The sequence below is a fragment of the Sitophilus oryzae genome, unplaced genomic scaffold (genome assembly GCF_002938485.1).
Source record: "Sitophilus oryzae breed Bouriz unplaced genomic scaffold, Soryzae_2.0 scaffold_1500_pilon_pilon, whole genome shotgun sequence".
Taxonomy (NCBI): Eukaryota; Metazoa; Arthropoda; class Insecta; order Coleoptera; family Curculionidae; genus Sitophilus; species Sitophilus oryzae.
The window spans coordinates 1,736,330-1,760,956 of NW_022146171.1; the positions used below are offsets into that span (position 1 = coordinate 1,736,330).

The following is a 24,627-nucleotide window of genomic DNA, read 5'->3' on the forward strand; positions in this document are numbered from 1 at the left end:
AACTCCTCTTCATCGCATTCGTCGAGTGACACTTCAGTGACGTTGTCACAGGATTTTCCATTGCAGTATGCACAAATCATTGAACATTTTAATCCTGTTTTTCTGCATCCGCAGGCTTTACCATAGTTGTTGATTTTGCATTTACAGGATAAAAATGCCAACAGAGATTTTGGAGCTGGATCTTTCAACGTTGTAACTGGAGTAATGCCTGTTTTTGTTTTCTTCCAACCCCATTCTTCGGCATCTTTGGTACTACCAGACCAATGCTGAACCTGGTGGTAAGTTCGCAATGAATGCTGTCCAGTACGACAATTAATTATTCATAAATTAATGAGCGAATTAATGATACGCCACTGTTTCATGACAAAATTGAAGAAACTAAACTAAAACTAGTTTTAGTGAACCCTAATCGACATTTGATTTCGGAAAATCGACTATACATAATATATCATATTTTACGCAAAATTGTAAAATTTCCAAGGATTTTGTGCCTAACTGGTTGACTTTAGCGAAAATTTTCATAAAACCTTTTTTATAGGACATTTTATTCTCTTTAATTTTGCTCTCCTCAAATTTTCGCGAAAAACGCATAGTTTTCGAGATATTTACAAAATACCGAACATTTTGAGTAGAATACATTCTTCCTAACAAAATTGCTACTGTTTGTTCTCAAATGGCTAATACCGTTTATAAGTTTCCAAATTTCCATTATGTTTTACAGAATGGCGTTTCTATGGTAATATAATTTAGATTTCATTCTTTGATAGATGGTTATTATCAATTTTGATTAACGTCATAGAATTTTTGCAATTATTGTTAAAGTACCACATTTTCCGATCACTATTATCACCCTTTCCGTGGCATTGAACTAAATAAATTTGGTGCTTCTTTAACCACAAATTCTTTAACATTTTAAAACAACAACAAGTATGAGGTTAATTAAAATTCTATCAGTAACAACCTATCAAAGAATGAAAATGAAATTATATTACCATAGAAACGCGTTTTAATTTTTAGGACTAAAAGATTCAACTATATTTTCATGTTTTTTTTTCTAATTTTCTCTAAAACGGTATAGAAATTTCGAAAAGTACAAACGGGATAATTTTTATGAAGAATGCGTTTTTCTCAAAATGTCAATAATAAAAAGAGTTTTTTTTTCCTCTTGTAAAGACAATCCGGGAACATACTGTACATATAGTTAAATCATGACCCAGTTTAATTGACATAATTTTTTAATAATATGGTAAAATAATTCAAACCATTTCGTTCCCTTGTCCACTATGATTTGATTAAAAATTCTTAATTGAAGAAGACAGACGAGGTCTTTATCTTAACTTACCAATTGCTGTGAAGTCTCTGACAATTAGTAATTAACCAGACTAGATGAAAGATTGCGGAAGAACGTTTATGGTGTATTGTGTTGTTCAATTAGGCTCTAAGCCGGTCCGTGTTAATTGTTTAACTTTTAATTTTTATTATTCTATGAGACGACCCGCTTTTAGAACTTATGACTACATGTATATTTATATCTATATATAATTTATTAAAACAATGGATTTCGTTGTCTAGATTGTGAAATGTTGTCTTTATTTTATAACTTGTGTGGTGATGCGATGTGAATTTATAATGAAATAATATAACTAATTCCATTGTTTTTTTTTGTAACTGTATTAGCATTGAAAAGTTTATGCATATGTAAACAGTTCCTAATTGAGAAAATATAAACCATACAATTCTTTTCTTGAAAAAAGTCTGGGGTTTTCGCTATTTTAAGAGTCCATTTCACTAGTCCGAAAAAGAATCAAAATAAGCGTTCGGCATTTAACGTTTTATGTAAAACTGGCTAGGTATTTTTACACAAACGAAGAAGGAAATTAAAGATAAAGGATTATACTATTTCGTATTGTAGCACATTTTTAGACAACTTCTTTATTTTTAAGATTTTGATGGTCAAACATCAACAAAATATTCCTTATGTTTGGACTAAATTTTCTCGAAATTAAAGAAATAATTTAATATTCCGTTACAATACGGACATAGATTGAAGTTTTGTGCTTACAGTGATATATAATTTATATGGTTTTGTAACAAATTGCTAGCTATTTTATGGCAAATGCTGAAGCTCTGCAAACCTTAATCAAAGCACGTGTGTTTGGAATTTTGATGTGGCTTAACACGACAGGATCGGGTTAAGCCTTAGGCAGATTTCTGAAATCTATACTAATATATAAAATCCGTAAGTGACTGACTCACTGATTAATCACGATCCTACTCAAACCACTCAACGTAAGAAGCTCAATTTTGGCATACAGGTTGATTCTAGGGTGTAGAGGTTCGATAAGAAGGAATTTTTCGAAATTCCAGTTCCAAGAGGGTGAAACCACCCCTCAAATATTACAGTATTTTTTATTTAAAAAACGGTCAAGTTTCCGAAAAGCCGCTTAAATACGTATATTTTATTTTGTTTTTTTTACATATTTTAAGATTTTTTAAAAATGCATACAAGGTGTTTTGAAAAATCTGGTCATTGATTAATCACGATCCTGCTTAAAGCGCTTGACGTAAAAAGCTGATTTTTGAAAAACAGATTGACTTTAGGGTGTAGAGGTTCGTTAAGAAGGGATTTTTCGAAACTCGAATTCTAAGGGGGTGAAACCTCCCCTCAAATATTAGAATATTTTTTATCTAAAAACCGGTGAGCTTTTTGGAAAAACTCTTGTAAAATGTAGAATGTTTAGGAGGGGAGTTAATCACCGCGACCTTATAGATCTATTGTGTGTTCCCCTTTCTTGACTTATAACGAGTTATAACTCATCATACAGTCTCAGGGCTTTAAGAGCCAGTATCTGAGACGGCTCCACAGAGGCCAGCTCTCCAGCCTCGACATTAGACGTACCAAGGTTCATGGCACGAATGGTCGTCGTCTCGGCGCACTCAGTGATAAGGTGTTCTGGTGTTTCCCCATTTTCCCCACAAAATCTGCATTCGCCGTTGTTTCTCAGTTTCAGCCTACTGAGGTGTTCGTTGAGGAGACAGTGTCCTTTTAGAAACCCCGTGAAAATCCGAAGATTGTTTTTGCTTAAATCAAGGAAAACCTTTGATTTTTCTCGGTCGTAAGTTCTGAGGAACTTTTTATAGTGTCTTAGACCGTTGGAGGACACCCATTCTAAGTTACGGATGGAGTCTTCCAGATTGTTCAGTTCCGCTTTCAGTTGGTTCCCGTTTGGAAAACAGAACGGTTCTGGTCCAGTTAGTGGAGTGTTCGCTCCTTTTCTAGCTAGATCATTTGCTTTTTCATTGCCTTCTACCCCTTGGTGAGCAGGCACCCAGGGTAGGAGGACTTTATTTTCTTTGCCTAATTTGTTGAGCTTCTCTAGGCATTCTTTGACCAACTTCGAATTAATGGTTACTGAGTTGATCGCGTTAAGTGCTGCTTGACTATCGGATAGGATGGCAATTTCCTTTTTCGATAGTTCCTATCCAAGATAAATTGTACGCATCTTTCGATAGCGCAAATTTCTGCCTGAAGGATACTGGGGTAGGTGCCCATTGGTTCGGAGTATTCAGTTTTCGGCCCAAATACTCCTATCCCTGTCCCTGCTTTGGTTTTGGAAGCATCAGTATACCACGTGATGGTATGGTCTTTTATATGCTGAGTAAGCGTTTCTTTCTTCCAATCCTTTTTATTACTCAATACTACAGTGAGGTGTTTCTCAAAGTTGTAAATTCTTGGTATGTCATCCACTGGGAGTTGGAGAAGTGGAATTTTCTTTTTGAGGGTGTTCCAAGCCCCTGACCTGAAAATTCTCCCAGTACTGTTTCCGTCAATGACCATTCTAATCATTGTCGCATTGGCATAACTACCGACGACAATATGCAGTGGTGTTAGGTCTAGAATGACCTCCATTGCTGCTGTTGGACATGTTCTCATGGCACCTGTGATGCAGATACATGCCAGTCTCTGTACTTTGCACAGGGTTTGCCTTGCTGTACGTTGCTCTAGTTTTGTATACCAAGCAACTGCTCCATAAGTAATCATGGGTCTTACTATCATGGTATACATCCAGCGCAAAATGTTAGGGGCGCAGCCCCACCTATTTCCCGCCAGTCTTCTGCATATCATGAGAGCCTTTGTGGCTTTGCTGGTAATGTTCTTAATATGCCTGTTCCAGAGAAGTTTACTATCCAGGGTTATTCCCAGATATTTCACTTCCTGTGATGGCAGTATTTCCTTTCCATCTAGATGGATTCTTTTCAAGTTTTTCAAACTTCGCTTTCTGGTGAATGGCACTACTGCGGTTTTATCTGAGTTAATACTCAGCCCGACAGTCCTGCACCATCTCTCAGCGATGCGGAATCCTCTTTGGATAATATCACACAGGGTGCCTTCATGTTTCCCCTGTGCAATGATGACTATGTCATCTGCGTACCCTATGCAGTGTATTCCCGCTAGAGTTAATTCTTCCATAGTTCATCCACTACCAAGCTCCACAGTAGGGGGGAGGTCACTCCACCTTGTGGAGTTCCTTGCGTTGTTTTAACAACTACAGTTTTGCTACCTATCTCAGCCTCTGCTGTTCGTGTTGAGAGCATTTCCCAAAACCAGCGAATTATCGTACTGTTCACCCCTCTTGTTTCAAGAGATCGCTTGACCACCTTGTGAGGTATATTGTCAAACGCCCCTGCAATGTCCAAGAAGCACAAAGTGCTGTTTCTTTGCTATCCAGGCTTGCCTGTATTAGCTCAGTTAACCAGTACAGAGCAGTTTCTGTGGTCTGGTTTGGTTTGGTTTTGGAAAAACTCTTAAACACGTATATTTTATTTTGTTGTTTTACATATTTTAAGATTTTTTATAAATTTATACAGGGTGTTTCATAAAATATGACCATTGAGTAATCACGATTCTGCTTAAACTGCTTGACGTTTAAAGTGATTTTTGGCAAACAGATTGACTGTGGGATGTAGAGGTTCGATAAGGAGGGCTTTCTCGAATGTCAAATTCCAAGAGGGTGAAAACGCCCCTTAAATATTACAATATTTGTTATTTTAAAAAAGTTAATCTTTCGGGAAAACGCTTGGACAAGCATAATTTATTTGTTTTTTTTACATATTTTGAAATTTTTTTAAAAAATCATACAGGGTGTTCCTAGGGTTCCCAACCGTCCCGGTTTGACCGGGATTAACCAGGAATCAGAAAGTTTGTCCCGGCGAAAATTTTGCCTTGGCCGGGACCAAAAAAATCACATTTACATATAATATATTTGAATTTCTAATATTTAATGTTTTGTTTCAATTATTTAAAAATTTAAAAATAATTGTCCCGGAATCGCCGATGCTCAAGTTGGGAACCCTAGGTGTTCCAAAAAGTTGGGTAATTTCTTAACCACGATTCTGCTTATTTTTGGCAATCGGATTTTTCGAAAGTTAAATTAGAACGGGATGAAACTACCCCTCAAATATTACCAAGTTATATAATATTATCACTATATTGTTTTTTCTCATGCTGACATAAATGTGAGAAAAAATTATCCAGTTTGTATGTTAACTACCTTTTGTCTTCAAGGTATATAATGGTTAAAAATAATTGTAATTCATTATAATAATAAGGTTCTTTGGTGCTATATAAGGTGCTATATAAATTACCAATTTCAAAAGAAAATATTGAAAGAAATAAATTCGAATATACATACGAACAAATACGAACATCTAAATTAATTGGCAACTTTGAAGTAACTTTGAAGTTTTTTTCAATACAGTTTATTAGTTGATTATAAAAGTCTCCTCTTTTGAGAAAAATATTAATATTAAAAGTTATTTTGACACTTTGTGAAAATTGAGGTAAATTAGATTTTATAAACAAAGACATCCAATTTGCGAAACAAATTCCAGTCAGGTTGAAAGTCCTTACTGGATATCGTGTCAGCCTTGTCAATTATTCAAGGTGTTTACATTGTCGAAAAACCTACCAGTCGAAAAATGTTTTTTTTAGAAATATATACAGATTCTGTATATTAAGGCAACGAAAATCATTATAGGAACTGTTGGCCATCAAATTATTTACGAAAAATGTATGCATTGCATTTATCTAAATCATTTTGAGTCGTTAACCTTTTGTACGGGTTTCTGTCTTACAGTTTAATTTTATATCATATAATTTGTCTGGTACTGATAATAATCTTTTTGTAACTGTATTAAAACAATATGATATTTTGGAACCATATTCTGCGATGCTCAAGCTATACAGGTATCAAAAGCAAAAGAAAATTCTAAAATGGATAGGTCAGGTGATCAAGGAACCCCATGCAATTAGTCCACCTCTTCCTATCCCTGCGTTTGTATAATTACGATATAAATAATTTTTAAAATTTCTTTCATTATGAAGGGTGGGGGTGGTGTGGCATACTGAAAGTCATGTTGTAACCACTCTATTGATGCGCGAGTATCTACACAATTTTCTTCATTTGAAAAATTCATATTTACAATTTTTGTTTATTATAATTTACAAAGTTTGGATGTGACAGCTTATTTCTGAGAGCAACGGCGATGAACTTGTTTCCATGGCTAACTAAGTGAAATTGTTTAAAAATGATAAGAATTGGCTATAACTCACTAATGTTTCGAAGAAAAGATACTATAGTTACTTATATCACTAAAAAGCTTAAAAAATTACGCTTTTTATGAAGTCATAGCCAACTATGGTTTCCATTTAAAAAACATATGTTTGTGTCATATATCAAAAATGACAGGCTTTAGAAAAAAACGGAGGACACGGTCTCATTAAGGATGTGATTATCTACAATTTTTATCTGAAAACTTTTTGTCTAAAATAGCTTATAATGGAATTAGAGACAATTTTTAAAATAGCCGAAATTTGTTTTTTTGGAAATATCTAGTTAGCCATGAACTTTTTCAAAAATCTGAAAGGCGAATATTTATGACTCTACAAAACTGCAAGTCTTTCCCCATTTAACCGACTCTCTATCTCCAGTAGTTTCCGAGATACCCATAGAGAACATCATAGGAAACTCACCCTGTATGTATGTAACTCACCCTCTAAAAGCCTAAAAGGCTCATGGCTTGATTGGTTATCTTTCTTCATTTGTTTCTGTCTTTCGCTTTTATTCTCCACTCTTATCCCTTTCAACATCTTTTTTCCATCTGGTTCTCGGTCTACCCCTCCTTCTCTTTCCAGCTATTTCACGTTTCATTATCATTCTAGGAATTCTTGCTTCTGCCATTCTTTCAATGTGTCCCAGCCATCTCAGTCTTTGTGCTCTTGTTTACTCCCGTTATACTCTGATATAGTTGCTTTCTTCATTTGTCATCAAATGAAGATCAAAATTTTCATTTGATCTTCTGGTCCACATATTGTCTACCTTCTTTCCTCCAAAAATCTTCCTCAGTATTTTTCTTTCCCAAATCTCTAGCCCCGTTGCATTGAACGTCCACGTTTCACATGCGGTCGCTTTAGCGATGACCGATAGTCGTATCATTGTTTGGTACATTCTGATTTTTAAACTTTGTTTAAAGATGTTCTTACTCTTAATAATTTTCTGTAGTGTGCTAACATATCTATTTCCTGCCATTATTCTTGCCACAATTTTCTGAGTTACCTTTGGTTTCCTTAGAAATACGGTTCCTAGATATGTGAATGTATATACTCTCAGAATCTATTAGGACCACTCCATAAACTTCGTTTTCTTCTCATTAAACACTAAGCCTACTTTTTGCGCTTGATCTTCTAGTCCTTTGGTAACCGATATCAGCTGTTTGCGATCTCTTGCTAAGATAACTAAATCATCTGCAAAGGCTAAGCATTGGTGTCTTTTTATATACAGAAGGCTCTCTCTGTTGATTTCCGCATCTTTTATAGCTTTTTCTAATACTACACTAAACAGTACTGGAGATAGTGGATCCGCCTGTCTTAATCCGTCCCTGATTATAAAGTTTTCCGTTGTTATCTTGTTTACTTTGACTTCATTTACTGTCTCTTGGAGTGCCAATTTTATCATCTTGGTCAGTTTCTTGCTAACCCCTAATCCATCAATTTAAACACCTCCGTCCTTTTAACTTTGTCATATGCCTGCTGAAAGTCCATAAATAGGAGCATTGTCTGTTTTCCGTATTCATAACTCTCCGCTTGTATTTGTAAGGGTATATATTTGGTCAACGGTACTTCTTCCTTTCTAAATCCACATTGGTCCAATTTTCTCATCTGATGAGAGAGGATGTATAAGGAAATTTTAAAAATGTACCTAAAGAAAGTATTAAGATGGTAGAAGGAAGTAAAAAGAATATAGAGGAAGCATTAGGGATGTTTGGGGAAGTTTTTGCACAAAGAGGAAGTAATAGGTGTACAAAATTTAAGCCAGCGGTTTCCTCCTCGATAGAAGGTTAACCTTAAAAAGTGAAGATGGACTTGGATATTCACTGTTGGTCCATGTGGTCCGTCCCTCAGACGTCACGTTAGTGGTTAAGGGTTAAACAACATGCTGCATACTTTCACTGACTATTTTTTTCCTTCGTTATAGTATATCATCATAACCTTATTTACGTTTCTTTAGATGCCATCGACAAAGTGGCCGATCGCCTCATCGGGCCCTACAACATCGAGACCGTGGTCGAGCCGCTCAACATCAAAATCTCCGAGGCCATCATGAACTTCCAGGAGAACGGCAAGGACGTATCCCAGAAAATCTTCCAGAAGTGCGGCAAGCCGGCCTTGATTCGGCCGACCAGGCGAGCGGTGTACGAGAATCAGCCGGAAGACAACCCAAATCTGGAGATACAGGAGGATCCGCTCAAGATGGGCGGCGGCCAGTCGAAGAAGAAGCACAAGAAGGTGACGGAAAAGCCGGACACCGGACCGAATTTGGACAAGTTAGTGACCGAAATTAAAACGGTGAGTAGCGATAAACAAATGCAAGACCAACATCCCCTTTGGTTGGTTGTTGCAGTTGCGGCGACTGTTTAAAAGGTTAAAAAAAATTGGCGCCGGGAGGCACGTATAGCCGCCCATACTAAAATATGTTAATATAAAGTTGGTAGGCAGTTCTTTTAGTTTCAAAGTAAAGGAATTTATCCAATTTTGGTCCGCGGTTATTTCCCCTATCCGCCACCTGGGGTCGCGTCCGGTGGGAGTTTGGAGTTCTCCACACGGAATATCTCAAAAACTGCGACTTTGACTGATTTTGATGTTATTACAAATTTTGTTGCAAATAATTATTCCTAATCTTAAATAGAAAACCGCGTTTCGCTAGCTACTGTAATTTTGGAGTTACGATTTTTTAAAATTTTTAACCCCCTCCCATACCCCCTTACCAACCCCCCACCTCCACCAAAAACTAATGGCCAGATTCTCGGGTGTCACGGTATTTTTGTGACAAATTTGGTTAAAATCGGTTTAGCGGTTTTTGAGTTATCGTGTTACAGACGGACAGACAGACACCGTGAAAATATTTTGTATTTAGGTCATTTATGACCCAAATAACTCATTTTGAGTAAAATTAAAAAAACTTTTTTTTTGCCGATCTTAATAGCCCACCATACCTGTTGGTATGGTCGGCTAGAAATATGTAAAAAGATGGTAAAGATTAAAAAGAAAACCGCAGCGTACGGCTGCTTTTCGTCTGGTGAACAGTAGATCAGACTTGGGTCGAATACTGAAATTCGGTATTCGAATATGAATCCTGAATACTGTATTCTAAATTGTATTCGAATACTCAAGATTCGTATATAAAGAAAAAAAAAATATTCGAATACCGCTGTATTTGAATACCTGGATTCATTTAAATATAAATACTTTTTGAATATTCCAACAAAAAAAAACATATCCGTACTTTAAACTTGATTTTTATTTATGTGCTTAAGTTATAAAAATATGGAACACAATAAAGTAATAAAAAATAACTGTACATATAGCAAAAAAAGCTTATCTTCTTAAAAAAATCTTAAATAATAAATAAAACAACAACAACTTTTTTTCCTGATAAAGAACGGACATTAAAATAGTCAGGAATTAGCCTCCGTCTTTTTGCGCACTCTTGCTCATAATCCGAGTCGGACGAACCTCCAACGGCTCCAACAAACGGTTCTTCTGGCTCTGAACCATCAGAAATGGTTTCCCGGGTGACGATATCTTTCTCCATCGGTAATCTGCAAAAAAAATCTCTTTACGTTAAATTTATAATATCACAGGTGAATCCATTACTTAACCATACATAGAAATTCCGGAATTAACCATTTGTAAGATATTTATTTAATAATTTTTAATTTCCTTGATTTTAAAATCCGAATATTAATTTGAAATATTCATCAACCAAATAAAAATGGCAAAATAAAATTATAAAAGGTTAATCATTGTTGCTTAGTGAAACAAAAGTTGACCTTTATCCAAATCTAAAATCTACAGAAAAGGAAATTTACAATCTCCACAAAATTGCTGATAATTTAGAGACCCGATTTTTTGAAACACCATGTATATAAGATTACAGTTGAGGGTTGGAACCTTTGGTGTTACACAGCAAAATAAAAACACTAAATCACCACAATACACCAAAACACTTTTACTTTTACACTGGACGCGCGTTTCGCTAACCATGTTAGCATCATCAGCAGATGATTATAAACTGAGTTTCAGTTCAAAAGTAAAAGTGTTTTGGTGTATTGTGGTGATTTAGTGTTTTTATTTTACCATGTATATATTTTTAAAAAATCTTAAAATATATCAAAAATAAAATAAAACACACATGTTGAAGCGTTTTTCCTAAAACTAACGGTTCTTCAAATAAAAAATATTTTAATATTAAAGGGATGATTTCAGTGAGTCAATCAAGCATTTTATATATTAGTATAGATTACTAGAATAAAACTTAATAGGAAAATACATGAATCTTACACAATGTACCCACTTAATTAAAAAATTAACTTACCTTTTCATATGCCTATGTACTTTGTCTGGTTAGTCTGGTATCACACACAAATTATAAAGGTGCGTATTCATTATCCGAACGAACGAACGAACGAGCGAGCGAACGAATGGGATTCGGTATATTTGGACGGTGGACCGAACGCATGCGGTCGTTCGTTTGTTCGTTCGCTCGGCCATCCGTTTCGAGTCGGTACATCAAAGGCGTTCGCAAACGAATGGGTTAAGGTGTTTTCGTTTGGTTCTAAAATCCGGTCCCGTCCATACTACTACCGAACGAACGAATGAACATTCGTTTGTTCGTTCGGATAGTGAATACGCACCTTAACAGGTATTAAAATTTATAATAAAATACCTAGAATGGCGATACTGCACAAGTGCACACGTAATATCTAATCGTGATCCTTAAGCGACCTGTCTCGTCTCACGATTTGGCGATGATTAAATCGTCCTATTGCTGCCAAAAGTCACTAACTAACATTTTTCCGAACAACCAAATTCAATCACTAAATATGTTTTGAAGCGGAGAATCGATTGCAAAAGTCATTAACTACGATTTCTGGCTATTTATGTTTTATTTTAATACCGAATAGTTACTAACTATAACATCTTTATGCAATGCAATTCATCTTTAGACGCATTTTTCTCGGAAGTAATAAAAAGTAAGTTAGTGACTTTTGGCAGCAATGGGACGAAATTTAACCCGATTGTCGGCATCGTGAATTGAGAACCGTCCGCAACCCCCGCGAACGTGTTTTAACAAGCTTAAGTTGCGTAAAGCGTAACGCAATATTCATAAACAAAATCAAACAGAATTCGAATACCGGGATTCCAATACAGGATTTGAATACTGGGATTCAAAAACGGTATTCAGAATCCAGAATACTGATTACTGACCAAAAAAGTATTCAGTCGAATATCAAATACCAAATACACAAATGTATTCGAATAGTATTCGAATACCAGTCAAAAGTATTCTGAATAGGATTCAGAATACCGAGTATTCGAATACTACCCATGTCTACAGTAGATGTAGGTTCATTTAATTGTTTTTGCATTTTGTTGGGCACCACTTAATTTGTTAATGTGTTACTGTAAGTTAATGTGATATTTAAAAAATTAAGAAAATTACCACTCAAGATGTTCTGTAATGATATATCTGAAACTAAAACACCAAAATTGCCTATATGTTACCTACTTATACAGATACTAAAATACATTTAGTACTTGTATTACACTAATGAGTGAAAAAACTCCCGACATTTTTTACGTAGAAAATGTCTCTTGTAGCGTTTTTTTTAGAACTACCACTGCGAACGGCGGCTTTTCATCGGAGAGCAGTCGTGGGTAAGGTATTTCACTAGAGAGAAAACTAATCAATAACAATAAACAAAAAAATACAGATATTGGGCGCCAGGCATGTACAGAGAAAGAAAACACAGTTGTATATTACTTAAAACTAATGACTATATTTATTCATGATGTTCGTTGCTGATATTGTAGAGTTCTAATGAATATGTAGTGGTTATATGTTAAAGAAAGTGGTGGTAAGGGTTGTACTAAATATCTATGAAAACAACTATGATAAAATACAAGACATGTAAAGTTTAAGAGAATATATGAAATGTAGCATTACTTTAATTAATTTGATATATTTTATATGATGTTAGTGCAATAATAATATCTATAAAAAAGTAATACTATTACAAGACATAATGGCAATGAAACCTAAGATCTAAATTATATTTAATATTAATTTTTATATTAAATATTAAATCGACATGAATGTTCTTAACAACTAACCACTAAACATAGTCTGTACGATATTATTGAAGATGTACGTTATTGTTTAAGACTGTAAATGTTTTAAATGTTAAATGTAAAACTAGGACTTAAATCTACACTTAGCTGTTCTTTATGTAATCTTGCTTTAAACAGTAACAGCGTGAGGTGGTCTCGCATCTCTGTACTCAGCCATCCAACACAACCAAAGGGGTCAGAATGAGGACACCATGAATTTATACAGCCGTAACTAACTAGCTTATAGCTGGGAACGAAGCAGCACGGGACTCAAGCTACATCCACGCTGTGGCACTTATATGTAAGAAAAAATCATTCTTACTGGGGACACTCGTCCACAGGACATCCGTACATAAGATAATGTCCGTACATAAGACACTACCCGTACCTTGGACACAGTCCGTACCTTGGACCCTCGAAATACTTCCGAGGGCTCAATAAACAATAAACAACCTGTCCTTTATTCCATGTGACATTCTGGAGGACAAAAGAAAAGGGACGCCAACGTGCCAGCAAAATACAAATACAAGTTGGGACATCCGTAACTCTACCCTAAAAATATTCAATAATAATATCGAATCTAAAAGGATAATATCTCATCTTTACCTGTTGCTTTGAAATAGCAGCTGATTCAAATTATACAGCAAGATTTAAATAATCACCATTTCTAAAAGCTGGGATACAACAGAGCGTCAAAACAAAGTGAGGTTAAGCACGGAGAGAGTTGACAGAAGCGATGTTGACAGCGCCTCCTCAGAGCGATAACAGGGTTGTGTCGAACGATAACAGGGTTGGCGACTAGGGAACGTAAAAATTACGCGTCAAATAAACTATCCGGCCTGAACGAGAGGGAATCCGGTGATGATAGGCCAGACATCATATGTTATATGTAAAAAAGACATGTAACGAACTAAAAACGTTACACTCTTGCTAAAAACTCGCTACGAGTAGGTAAATGGTTCTCAAGATATATGAAACTGAAATAGTCAATACATGTCACAACTGCCAAAAATTATACAAGTTGACTAATAATTATTAGTCTGAAATATTAAATATGAAATGCTTTTTTTGTGGCAAAGATTTCAACAGAAACTGTTTTATAGTATTTTTTTGAATAGCTTAAAAAATAAAAAGTTCCCAAATTTATAATTTTAGTCAAATAACTATCTAACAAACATGTTTATTTTTTGTCAGTAGTGAAATGTACTGACTATTTTTATTCCAAATATCTTGAAAACGGTTGCTCGTAGCGATTTTTACCAAGAGAGATTTTTTACGTAAATAATTACGGAAATGTATACTTTTTCACTCAGTAGTTCTACACAGGTACGGACGAAAGGTTATTACTCTTCAAACCAGTTAAAAACCTTTAGGTGGCGCCTCCTACAAGTAAGAGCGCTTGCACACACACTGGCAAAATCGGTGCCGGAATCGGCGCCGGCTTTGCACACGTTCCGACAGTTGCATTTAATTCTATTGCATTTGCCGGTCCATGACTATTTTACCGGATCGGAGTATATGTGAAGGGGCTAATTTATTTATATTGCAATCGACTTCAGCTCCGACACCGGCACCGATTTTGCCGGTGTGTGTGCAAGCGGTCTAAGAGTCATATTGACATCGAAATCCAAATTTCTCATATCAAAAAACACCCAGACACTAATATTCATCCAAAGATTCATCCAAATATCTATACAGGGTGAGTCTTAAATAAGTGCAAATATTTTCAGTTTCAGGGCTGGTAGATCTCGACAAAAGAAACATATTTTCTGTATACCGTGTTTCAAATAACATAAATTTGAAATTGAAATTGAAAAAAAATATTGTCAAGAGCAAGAATTTAAGTATTTATCATTAAAATAAATCACCCAGTATATTAAATAAAATATATTTCTATAAACATAATATTTGCACAATGAAAATTAAACTAGAACAAGTTGACGTCATACTAAGATCTGAAGGTGAACTTTGTTTAATTCTTATTGTTGTAAATATCAATATGGGAGAATAATTAAAAAGTAAATCAGAGGGGAGTCGAGGTCTCTCTCGGGGAGAACGAATGAAGAAGTCATGCTGTTCAGTTGAGTTGAGTTCTCCAAGTATCATAATGACAGTAAAGTAAGTTTATATTTTTTATATATTTTCTCTAAGTATATTTTATTGGTCAAAAGGTATTCTGCTTGACATTTCTCCTACCTAAACTAATGCATTTAATTCTTTAATAAATTTATATTTTGTTTTTATATATATTGATTGTTTTAATGATCTTCGATACCTAAAACGTCCCTAGCCGCAACCCTCTAAAACGGGGTCGCGACATGTGGTGGAGGCGCCGTCGGTTATTTTAAATATTTTTCTACACCACCACTCATGTGGTGGAGGCGCCGGTCTCTCTTTTAATTAAAACAGCCTTTTTTTGTATGCAAATTTTAACTAATTTCTCTAATTTTTTTCAACACCACGACATGTGGTGGAGGCGCCGGTTCTTTAAATACTATTTAATGTTTTTTTCATTAAAATGTTAAATTAATAAAGTCTTTAATTTTTTTAGCAACAATCAATGTATTTTTTAAATTTTATAATAATAATATATTTTAATTTATTTACAAATTTTTCGACTTAAGCAATATGTCCTATTACAATTATTTCTATTTTTTTAACCTCTAATAACGATTAGATATGTTTCATCGTTGAACGAAATATTCCTTTTAATATTCATTCATACATAACTTTTCTCTGTGTATTTTTTACCAAAACGATGCTTATATTTTTTATGTAATTGCTAAAATAACTATTTTTTTTCGCGAGTCGTAATAAATTTCCAACACAAAACCTAAAATATTTTAAATATATTGCAAAATATTTACTGCTATAAACAATTATCATGAACAATTATTATATTAAAATCAAAAACGTATCTTTCTATTTTTAACAGTAAAATGAAAAATATATTAATTCAAACATTTTTATTTATTTTAGTTTATTGGAATAATTATTATAATTTCAATGACTTTTTTTTCTGAAATACTATACGCGCAAATACATATAGGTAATTGTTTTCTATATTCAAATATAAGTTTTAGTTACTATTTTATTTACTGCAATTGTGTTATAAAAATATCTAAAGAGTGCTTACATAGACAAAATTCCTTTTTGTTTGGATTTGAAAAATAATTTGTATTCTATTTCATGTTATATGTAGTGGGCGATAATTATTTATACTCTACTTAAAAATTCTATATTGAATTTTAATATAAATTAAAAATTAGCAAACCTATATTCATGATGTTTTTTAATAAAACACCTGTTCTGCCTGAGTTTATACAGCCACCTAATTTTGACCCTAGATTCGACTGTCCGGTGTCTTTCATTCAAAAATATGACAGAATAACCGATAAGAATGGTTGGAGCCACGCATTTAAAATAAAATATTTAAATTGTTACCTGGAAAATGCTGCATTAGTTTGGTTTAAGAAATATGTTAACAACAAGGATAATTTTAATAAAAATTGGCAGGATTTAAAAACCGATTTTATTAAGCAGTTTGGTGGTGAAAATCCATTTCGTAAACTAAAATCTAAATTTCGTACCCGTATACAAGGTGAAAATGAAGATATAAAATATTACTATTATGATTTATTGTCGATTGCATACGAAATTGATAGTGAAGTAAATTTTGATTTTTTTAGGGAACAATTTGAAAACGGTCTACATGAATCATATAATAAATATTATTATCTTTTAGTTACAGACAATATGAATTTTGAAAGTTTAAAAAACATAGTTCACAAATTAAATGATTTAAAAGATATATTTTTAGATTCTCAAATGTCAGCATTTTCCCGGAATGATTATTATTGTCACAATTATATCCGTAATGAAGAACAACCAAAGCGAATCAATTCAGATTTCAGGAATAGGTGGTCAGTCAACAATTCTTATAATGGTAATTTTAGTAATAAGTTGGATAATTTAGAAGGCAGAACAAGTTTTAGAAAAACTAATAATAGTTATGGCTCATATACAAATCATGCAGGTCATTTAAAGTATACTAAATCAACAAAATCATCAAACAATAATGAGGGGAATAATAATAGCAAAATCAAGCACAATCATACAATAAAATATGGTCAACAGGACGCTCTCCCATGTGAAACTCATACGGATCAGGTGGAAAATATATTAACAATGTCAGAAGAGGACTACGTTGCTAATATAGACAATTATGCCACTGTACACGTGGAGGATGAATTGGAATCTCCCCTGAAAGAAATAAAATGTAATGAAAACATCTTTTGTATTGTTGAAGCATATTTGCAGGTAGAGGATGCCCGGAGTACACATATTGGGGATGATCAGAATGCCCTCTCAAAAATAAAATGTGAACACTTGGATTTGGCGCTAACCAGTAGGAACGAGCCTCTATATAAATCAATTTTTACTGAATCGATAAATTGTAGAAGAAAAAGACGATTTCCTGGACACCGGATTCACCGGATGAAAAACCAATTAAAAAATGTGTATGTGAAAAGTCCTTTCAATAGAAACGTGAATAATTTTGAGCATCAGGTTACTATAGATAATAGTATATCTCGGACAAAATATACAGATAGAACACGATATGATAAGGATATGATATCTAGACAGCGTAATGCCAAAGAGCCAGAAGATATCATTATCCATCCTAGTCACCCTCCTTGGGCTCATGAGTCGAGTCAAATTTTGTATTAAGGGAATATGAAAATTGAAAGTACTAAGGCATTTGAAAAGTAAAGCTGATTAGGTAGAATTTAAGAAGAAACTTTAGTAATAGTAATTTTAACATATAAGTTTAAACTATGTATTTTTAATAAGAATACAGACTAATAATCCGCAAATAACTAGTACTAATATAATATTTTGTTAGCATTTTTTAGGGTGATCAAGATGACACTTCCCAACACACATGGTTTTATTGATAAATAATGGAAAATTGAGAAATTACAAAATGTATTTGAATAATAATAAAAAATAACAATAATTCTTATGGAAAGTAAGTTCAGAGGTATAGTATTTTAGACCCAACTACAATTATCTCCTGGTGAAAGATTGAGTGGCAAGTTACGATAAAATGACACCTTAAAGCACATTTCAACATGTCAAAATGTGACTTTTTTGTGAGGTTCAATTTTATCTGTCTAGTTAGACCCCGTTGGTCCAGATTTTAGATCGGATGATTTTTGTGATGATTTTTTTATGTTTATTTTACTAGTATCAATGTCACGTAATTGTTTTTGGCCCAGTGTGCCCAATATTTTATTTAATCAACGTGATTTTTTTCAAGGTACTAGTTTAGCTTATTAAGCTATTATTTTCCCGAGCCATTAAAAATATTTTTATTTAGTATTATATAATATGTGTAAAGGTAGTAAGGTATTTAATTGGCCGAATGTTTATAAGAAATTGCAAGTGCAATTAAAAAAGCCATGAGACTTTTCGTACAGAATTTTTCACCATTAGGAAGGAGATAGCAGACATGTATTGTAGTGGATAGAACAGAAATCCCAAGACAAGTCTTTAAAAACAATTTATAATAAATTCTTTTATAAACCTTAATTTATTTATTTACATATTCCTAATTGCTGAAGCTAACTAAATTAAAAATATAGCTAAAAAAAAGCTATTTAATTAACAAATTCCTTAATTATTAATTATTAGTCATTACACTTTATCTTTAAAATGAAGGTATTAAACTTTCTTAATCTTAGAAATATTATTTTCGATTAATGGGTTTAATTTTTTTTAATTTTTAATTTTAGATTAGTCAGTATATGTTATAATAGCTAATTATGAAAACTTTTCATTACAGATAAAACAAATATATAAGACATTTGATATTCTTAATTTCTTGCGTTAAAAAAGCTAAGAAGTACAAAACATTTGATAAATAACTAAATTAACTAATTCAAATAATTTATGTTTTTATTTTTTAGGGAAAGCTTTTGTTAAAAAAATAGATTTGCTCTTTAACACCTCATTATAATTTATCCAAAACTGTATATCTACCGATACCACACCAAAACAAAGAACACGATGATGCCGTACATTCCAGCTACACACATTTGCTCTATCCAGCAAAGTTAATGTTAAACACGCCGCCTGCCCTATTTGCCTTCGTGGAATGGAATGGAAATTTAAAACAGCGATTGGTTACAATTTGTTGAAGTTTCTATATAAGTAACCAGGATGCACTTATAGACAGAAGAAAGACAGGGTGCACGTAACTCCCGACTACTATTCAGCATCCACATGTCAGAAATGGTTGGAAATTAAAAAAGTCAGTAAAAAAAAAAAATAAGTAAATTTTGGCTAGAACGTTTATTGTCAAAATTAAACGAATGATAAACAAAGAAACGTCATGGTAAACAAGAAACAAATGGACAGTATGCTGATTCTGCAAGTTTAAAAGTCGTCGTTCTCGCGCCATTGACCTTCAGCGCATATGATATTTAAATAATGCATGGAAATGAAAAACAACAGAAAAACCCTGACAACTAGGAACACATGGATTATAGGCAAGGGTAGAAGCTGGTGTGTGCATTGCTTAGCTGATAGAATCACCCCCAAGAAGGTTCATTGGATGGTCTATCAGAAGGTTTGCTCCCAAGAGTGCAAGTGGTATATCAAGGTTCTTTTTATTAATGTAAAGGGTTAAAGAGTACAAAAAATTAATTGAATTAATGTTTCAAGTTACAATCCCACTAAATATCATTTTCATTGTTTTATATCACTATATTACATTGCCTCTAAGAAATATTATTCTATATTAGTCTATTTTATGAGTATTAAGTTTTATTATTTTATATGTATAAAATAACACAACACAATTTTCATTTATTTATTGCATTATTATTATATTCACAGGTAATTTATTTTAATATCTATATTTTCTTTATATTTAACGCTGGGGACCAGCTTTTTCAGGACCGGGGAAATGTCAAGAGCAAGAATTTAAGTATTTATCATTAAAATAAATCACCCAGTATATTAAATAAAATATATTTCTATAAACATAATATTTGCACAATGAAAATTAAACTAGAACAAGTTGACGTCATACTAAGATCTGAAGGTGAACTTTGTTTAATTCTTATTGTTGTAAATATCAATATGGGAGAATAATTAAAAAGTAAATCAGAGGAGAGTCGAGGGCTCTCTCGGGGGACAACGAATGAAGAAGTCATGCTGTTGAGTTGAGTTGAGTTCTCCAAGTATCATAATGACAGTAAAGTAAGTTTATATTTTTTATATATTTTCTCTAAGTATATTTTATTGGCCAAAAGATATTCTGCTTGACATTTCTCCTACCTAAACTAATGCATTTAATTCTTTAATAAATTTATATTTTGTTTTTATATATATTGATTGTTTTAATGATCTTCGATACCTAAAACGTCCCTAGCCGCAACCCTCTAAAACGGGGTCGCGACAATATTTTTTGTTAAAATTTTGAGAACCACTGAATCTTTTCTGGATTTTGTTTCTTGTAAATTTAATCTAGTAGCTATGTTGGCATATTATCAACAAATTATATTTTTGAACTAAAAACTAAACATTTTTCAAAAAATTCCGAATTTTCATTTTTTTTCGCGGAAAAAACCTCATAATCTTGTTTCTGGGGTCGAAATATACTACCCCTAAAATATTTGCACTTATTTAAGACACACCTGTATATCTAGGTACATAATTTGAAATTATAACGTAGCTATATTTAAACTAGGAACTAGTGATGCAATTCCAAAACTTCCCGCTTTTTCTTTGATTGTTTTTCTTAAATTTTTTAAACAAACTCCGGCCGGCCGATCTGCTTTGTAAATTTCATCGTCCAATATTTGTTTCTTTATTATTAAACAGGCGAGAACGGCTCTGGCTGGCTTGCGAGCTGCGGATTAAGCAGCCCGCTTGAATTATGTTCTTCTACTTGATAAAAGTGTTTGCATTATTTAGTCGACGAAGCGGCGCTTCTTTTGTACTCGACTATAGAATATCTGTCAGAAATACCTAGTACGTATATCCGTCTAAGATATACGGTAAGGCGTAAAATGATACCGTCCATTATTTTTACGCTATCGTGTGCCGTTAGACCGCTAAGTAGTTTTATCAATTTAATCATGTCTTGTTCCATCCTTTGTTTGTTTCTACTTTAATAGGAATGTAAATACCGTGTTATACGTTAACGGATAAGATTAGATGATTAAAAGTATATACAGGGTGTTTGTTCTTAGAGTTGAATCGTTTATTCTATCGGCTGGTAAAAGTTGTAACGAAAAGTCGATACCTATATCTATATCTTATATCTATTCTTACTAATATACATATAAAATCCTCAAATGACTCACTGATTAATCACGATCCTGCTAAAACCACTCAACGTAAGAACCTCAATTTTAGTATACAGGTTGATTCTAGGGTGTAGAGGTTCGATAAGAAGAGATTTTTCGAAATTCCAGTTCCAAGGGGGTGAAACCACCCCTCAAGTATTACAATATTTTTTATTTAAAAAACGGTCAAGTTTCCGAAAAATACTTAAACACCAATATTTTATTTTGTTTTTTTACATATTTTAAGATTTTTTAAAAGTGTATACAGGGTGTTTCGAAAAATCTGGTCATTGATTAATGACGATCCCGCTTAAAGCGCTTGACGTAAAAAGCTGATTTGTTGAAAAACAGATTGACTTTAGGGTGTAGAGGTTCGATAAGAAGGGATTTTTCGAAACTCGAATTCTAAGGGGGTGAAACTATCCATCAAATATTAAAATATTTTTTATTTAAAAACCGGTGAGTTTTTCGGAAAAACTCTTAAACACGTATATTTTATTTTGTTGTTTTACATATTTTAAGATTTTTTATAAATTTATACAGGGTGTTTCATAAAATATGACCATTGAGTAATCACGATTCTGCTTAAACTGCTTGACGTTTAAAGCTGATTTTTGGCAAACGGATTGACTGTGGGGTGCAGAGGTTCGATAAGTAGGGGTTTCTTGAATCTCAAATTCCAATAAGGTGGAAACGCCCCTCAAATTTTACAATATTTGTTATTTAAAAAACGGTTAGTCTTTCGGGAAAACGCTTGAACACGCATAATCTATTTTTTTTTTTTTTACATATTTTGAATTTTTTTAAAAAATTATACAGGGTGTTCCAAAAAGTTGGGTAATTAATTAACCATGATTCTGCTTGACGTAAAATGCTTATTTTTGGCAAACGGATTTTTCGAAAGTCAAATTCCAACGAGATGAAACTATCCCTCAAATATTACCAAGTTATATAATAATATCGCCATATTGTTTTTTATCATGCTGACATAAATGTGAGAAAATTTTATCCAGTTTGTTTGTCATGTTTGTATGCCAAAGTCATGGTATTTGGAAAGAACCAAAATGTACCAATTCCCATTAAAATAGAGGGCAATATCTTAGAACAGGTCTACAAGTTCAAATATTTGGGGTCCTGGATAGTTAACACCTTGAACAACGACGTGCAAATAAAAACCAGAATAGAACACAAGCCAGAAATGCATATTTAAAAATGAAGAACGTTTTCCAGAACCCCAGATTGGACCTTGAGTCGAGAACTAGGTTCGTCAGGTGTTAGTTTGGTCAATTCTATTATAGGGACTATAAACATGGACACTCAAAGTTCAAGAGATGAATCGCCTCGAATCCTTCGAAACATGGATATATCGCCTTCGAAACATGGATATATCGAAGAATGCTTAAAATTCCATGGACAACTCATATCACAAATACCGAAGTTTACAACAGAACAGGCAGAGAAAGAGAATTGCTCAATATAATAAAAATAAAAAAAAACATCATAATTAGGGCATATATTGAGAAATGAAAAATACCACGTCTTACAACCTTATTTTCGTTAAGGGTAAAATTGAGGGAAAGAGGTCTCGGCAGGAAGAAACTATCTTGGTTGAGAAACATCAGAAATTGGACTCACATAACATTTGAAGAACTCGTAAGGAAAGCCAAGAATCGTGAAGATTTTGCCAATGTGATCGCCAACCTCCATGAAAGAGACGGCACGTAAAGAAGAAGAAGTCCCTAAGTAGTATCGGTCTTCTTTTTAGCAAAATCTCAATATAACTGAAAAACAACTTTAAATTTATTTTTAGACAAACGCAATGTTTCTTTTTCAAACAGAACCGGGTATGTGTACTCGATCGACCACATTTAACTTCCATTAACCTTCTGAAACCCATGAGGTATGGGTCATTTGTAAGCTCGCGGTTTACGTTTAGGCGCTGTCTGAAATAGATTATCTCGACGCTTAGGCGCATCTGCTTAACCGCGCCGCATAAACAATGCTCCGCGTCGCGGGACTTATTTTAACAGATGAGATACAAACATCGGATAAATCAGCTCAGTGCGATGTTTGTTTGATTTTGTCGGGTTTTGCTTAGACGCTAATCTGTTACTTTCACTTGGGCCGGTGAGATGCCTCGGTCATATTTTCGGGTGGATTGGCGCCGTTTAGATCTGGATCAAACGCCAGATGGAAAGATTTATCGCTGATGCGAACCCTTAATCGAAAACAGAACGTATTTACGTTATAAATTACGTGTTGACTGTTTTAATCAAGAAATACATTTTAATATACATCGTACACAGACTCAACGAAGTCAGCATACAGGGTGATTCACGGTCATGGTACGTTTATGGAGAGTTGATGATTTTTTTTTATATTTGGATTTTTGCATAAATGCGCTCGCACCATCTGTCTAAATTATTTTCCGCATTACAGTGCAACTACTTTCATATCTCATAATTTTTCTAGTATACTAACTTATACCAATCTCTAATAGTTTTCGAGATAAAAAATAGAATGTGTAAAATTAACAAAAACATGATCTTGAATAAGCATTGGTTAAATCATAAATTCGGCATATTGAAAGCTGAAATTTGGTTTAGAGGTTAAGGAAAGTCGACATATTCGATTTGTCTAAATGACCTATTGAATATCTAATAGGGATATAAAATTCTGTTTGTTTTAAAATCGTTGAAATCATCTAATATATATGTATATTATTAAAAAAATTGAAACACAAATAAAATTGTTTTTTAGCGATATATCATGTTCCTATACCTAAACGTTCTGGTTTCTTCAGCAGAGCCATTTAAAAGGTAATAAATATTCTGTTGTTTCGTTCAAAGAAAATCGTTACCATGACAAATATTTAAACTTTATAAGTATCAATTAGAGTTTACTTGCTAAATTTCTAGAATTGTCATGGTAACGAAATTTTGAGATGGGACTATAATAATAAAAATATTAATTTTTAAATAGCTCTGCTTAAAATACCGGAAGCTTTAGGTATAGGAACATGATATATCGTTAAAAAGCTGTTTTATTAGTCTTTTGATGATGATTTCATCTTTTAAAATGTTCAATTCAGTTAGTTATTAGAATATACTGAAGTCTTTAGTTTAAAATATTTTTCTTCTTTTATTTAATTTCGAAGCACACTTCCATAATCCACTAACTTCAGCAATTTTGTGGGTTATATATATATATATATATATATATATATATATATATATATATATATATATATATATATATATATATATATATATATATATATATATATATATATTGGCGCACAACGTGGGGCTTAGCGGCGAACCAAATACGCCCAAACAAGGTCGGTTTATGTTTATCTTGTTTAGTATAGAAATTCCTACGGCCTACTGCCACTTTTAGAATCTTACCGAAGATACGAAAATATAACAGAGTATTTTTTGACATAAGAAATTTGATTTTGATATTCATATGAGTTGTACTTGTATGGTGCGCCACCTACATGTTTTTGCACTGTTAAGAGTAATAACTTTTCACCCG

General features: G+C 33.2%; 1 protein-coding gene across 1 annotated transcript in view; it reads left to right on the top strand.

Annotated features, from left to right (window-relative positions):
* Positions 1-24,627, top strand: part of LOC115878112 (glypican-6) — a 372,496-nt gene that overhangs the window by 343,428 nt on the left and 4,441 nt on the right. Inside the window, exon 5 of the mRNA XM_030894481.1 lies at positions 8,568-8,905. Within this exon, the coding sequence (XP_030750341.1) occupies positions 8,568-8,905 (338 nt within the window). The remainder of the gene's footprint in view (positions 1-8,567; positions 8,906-24,627) is intronic.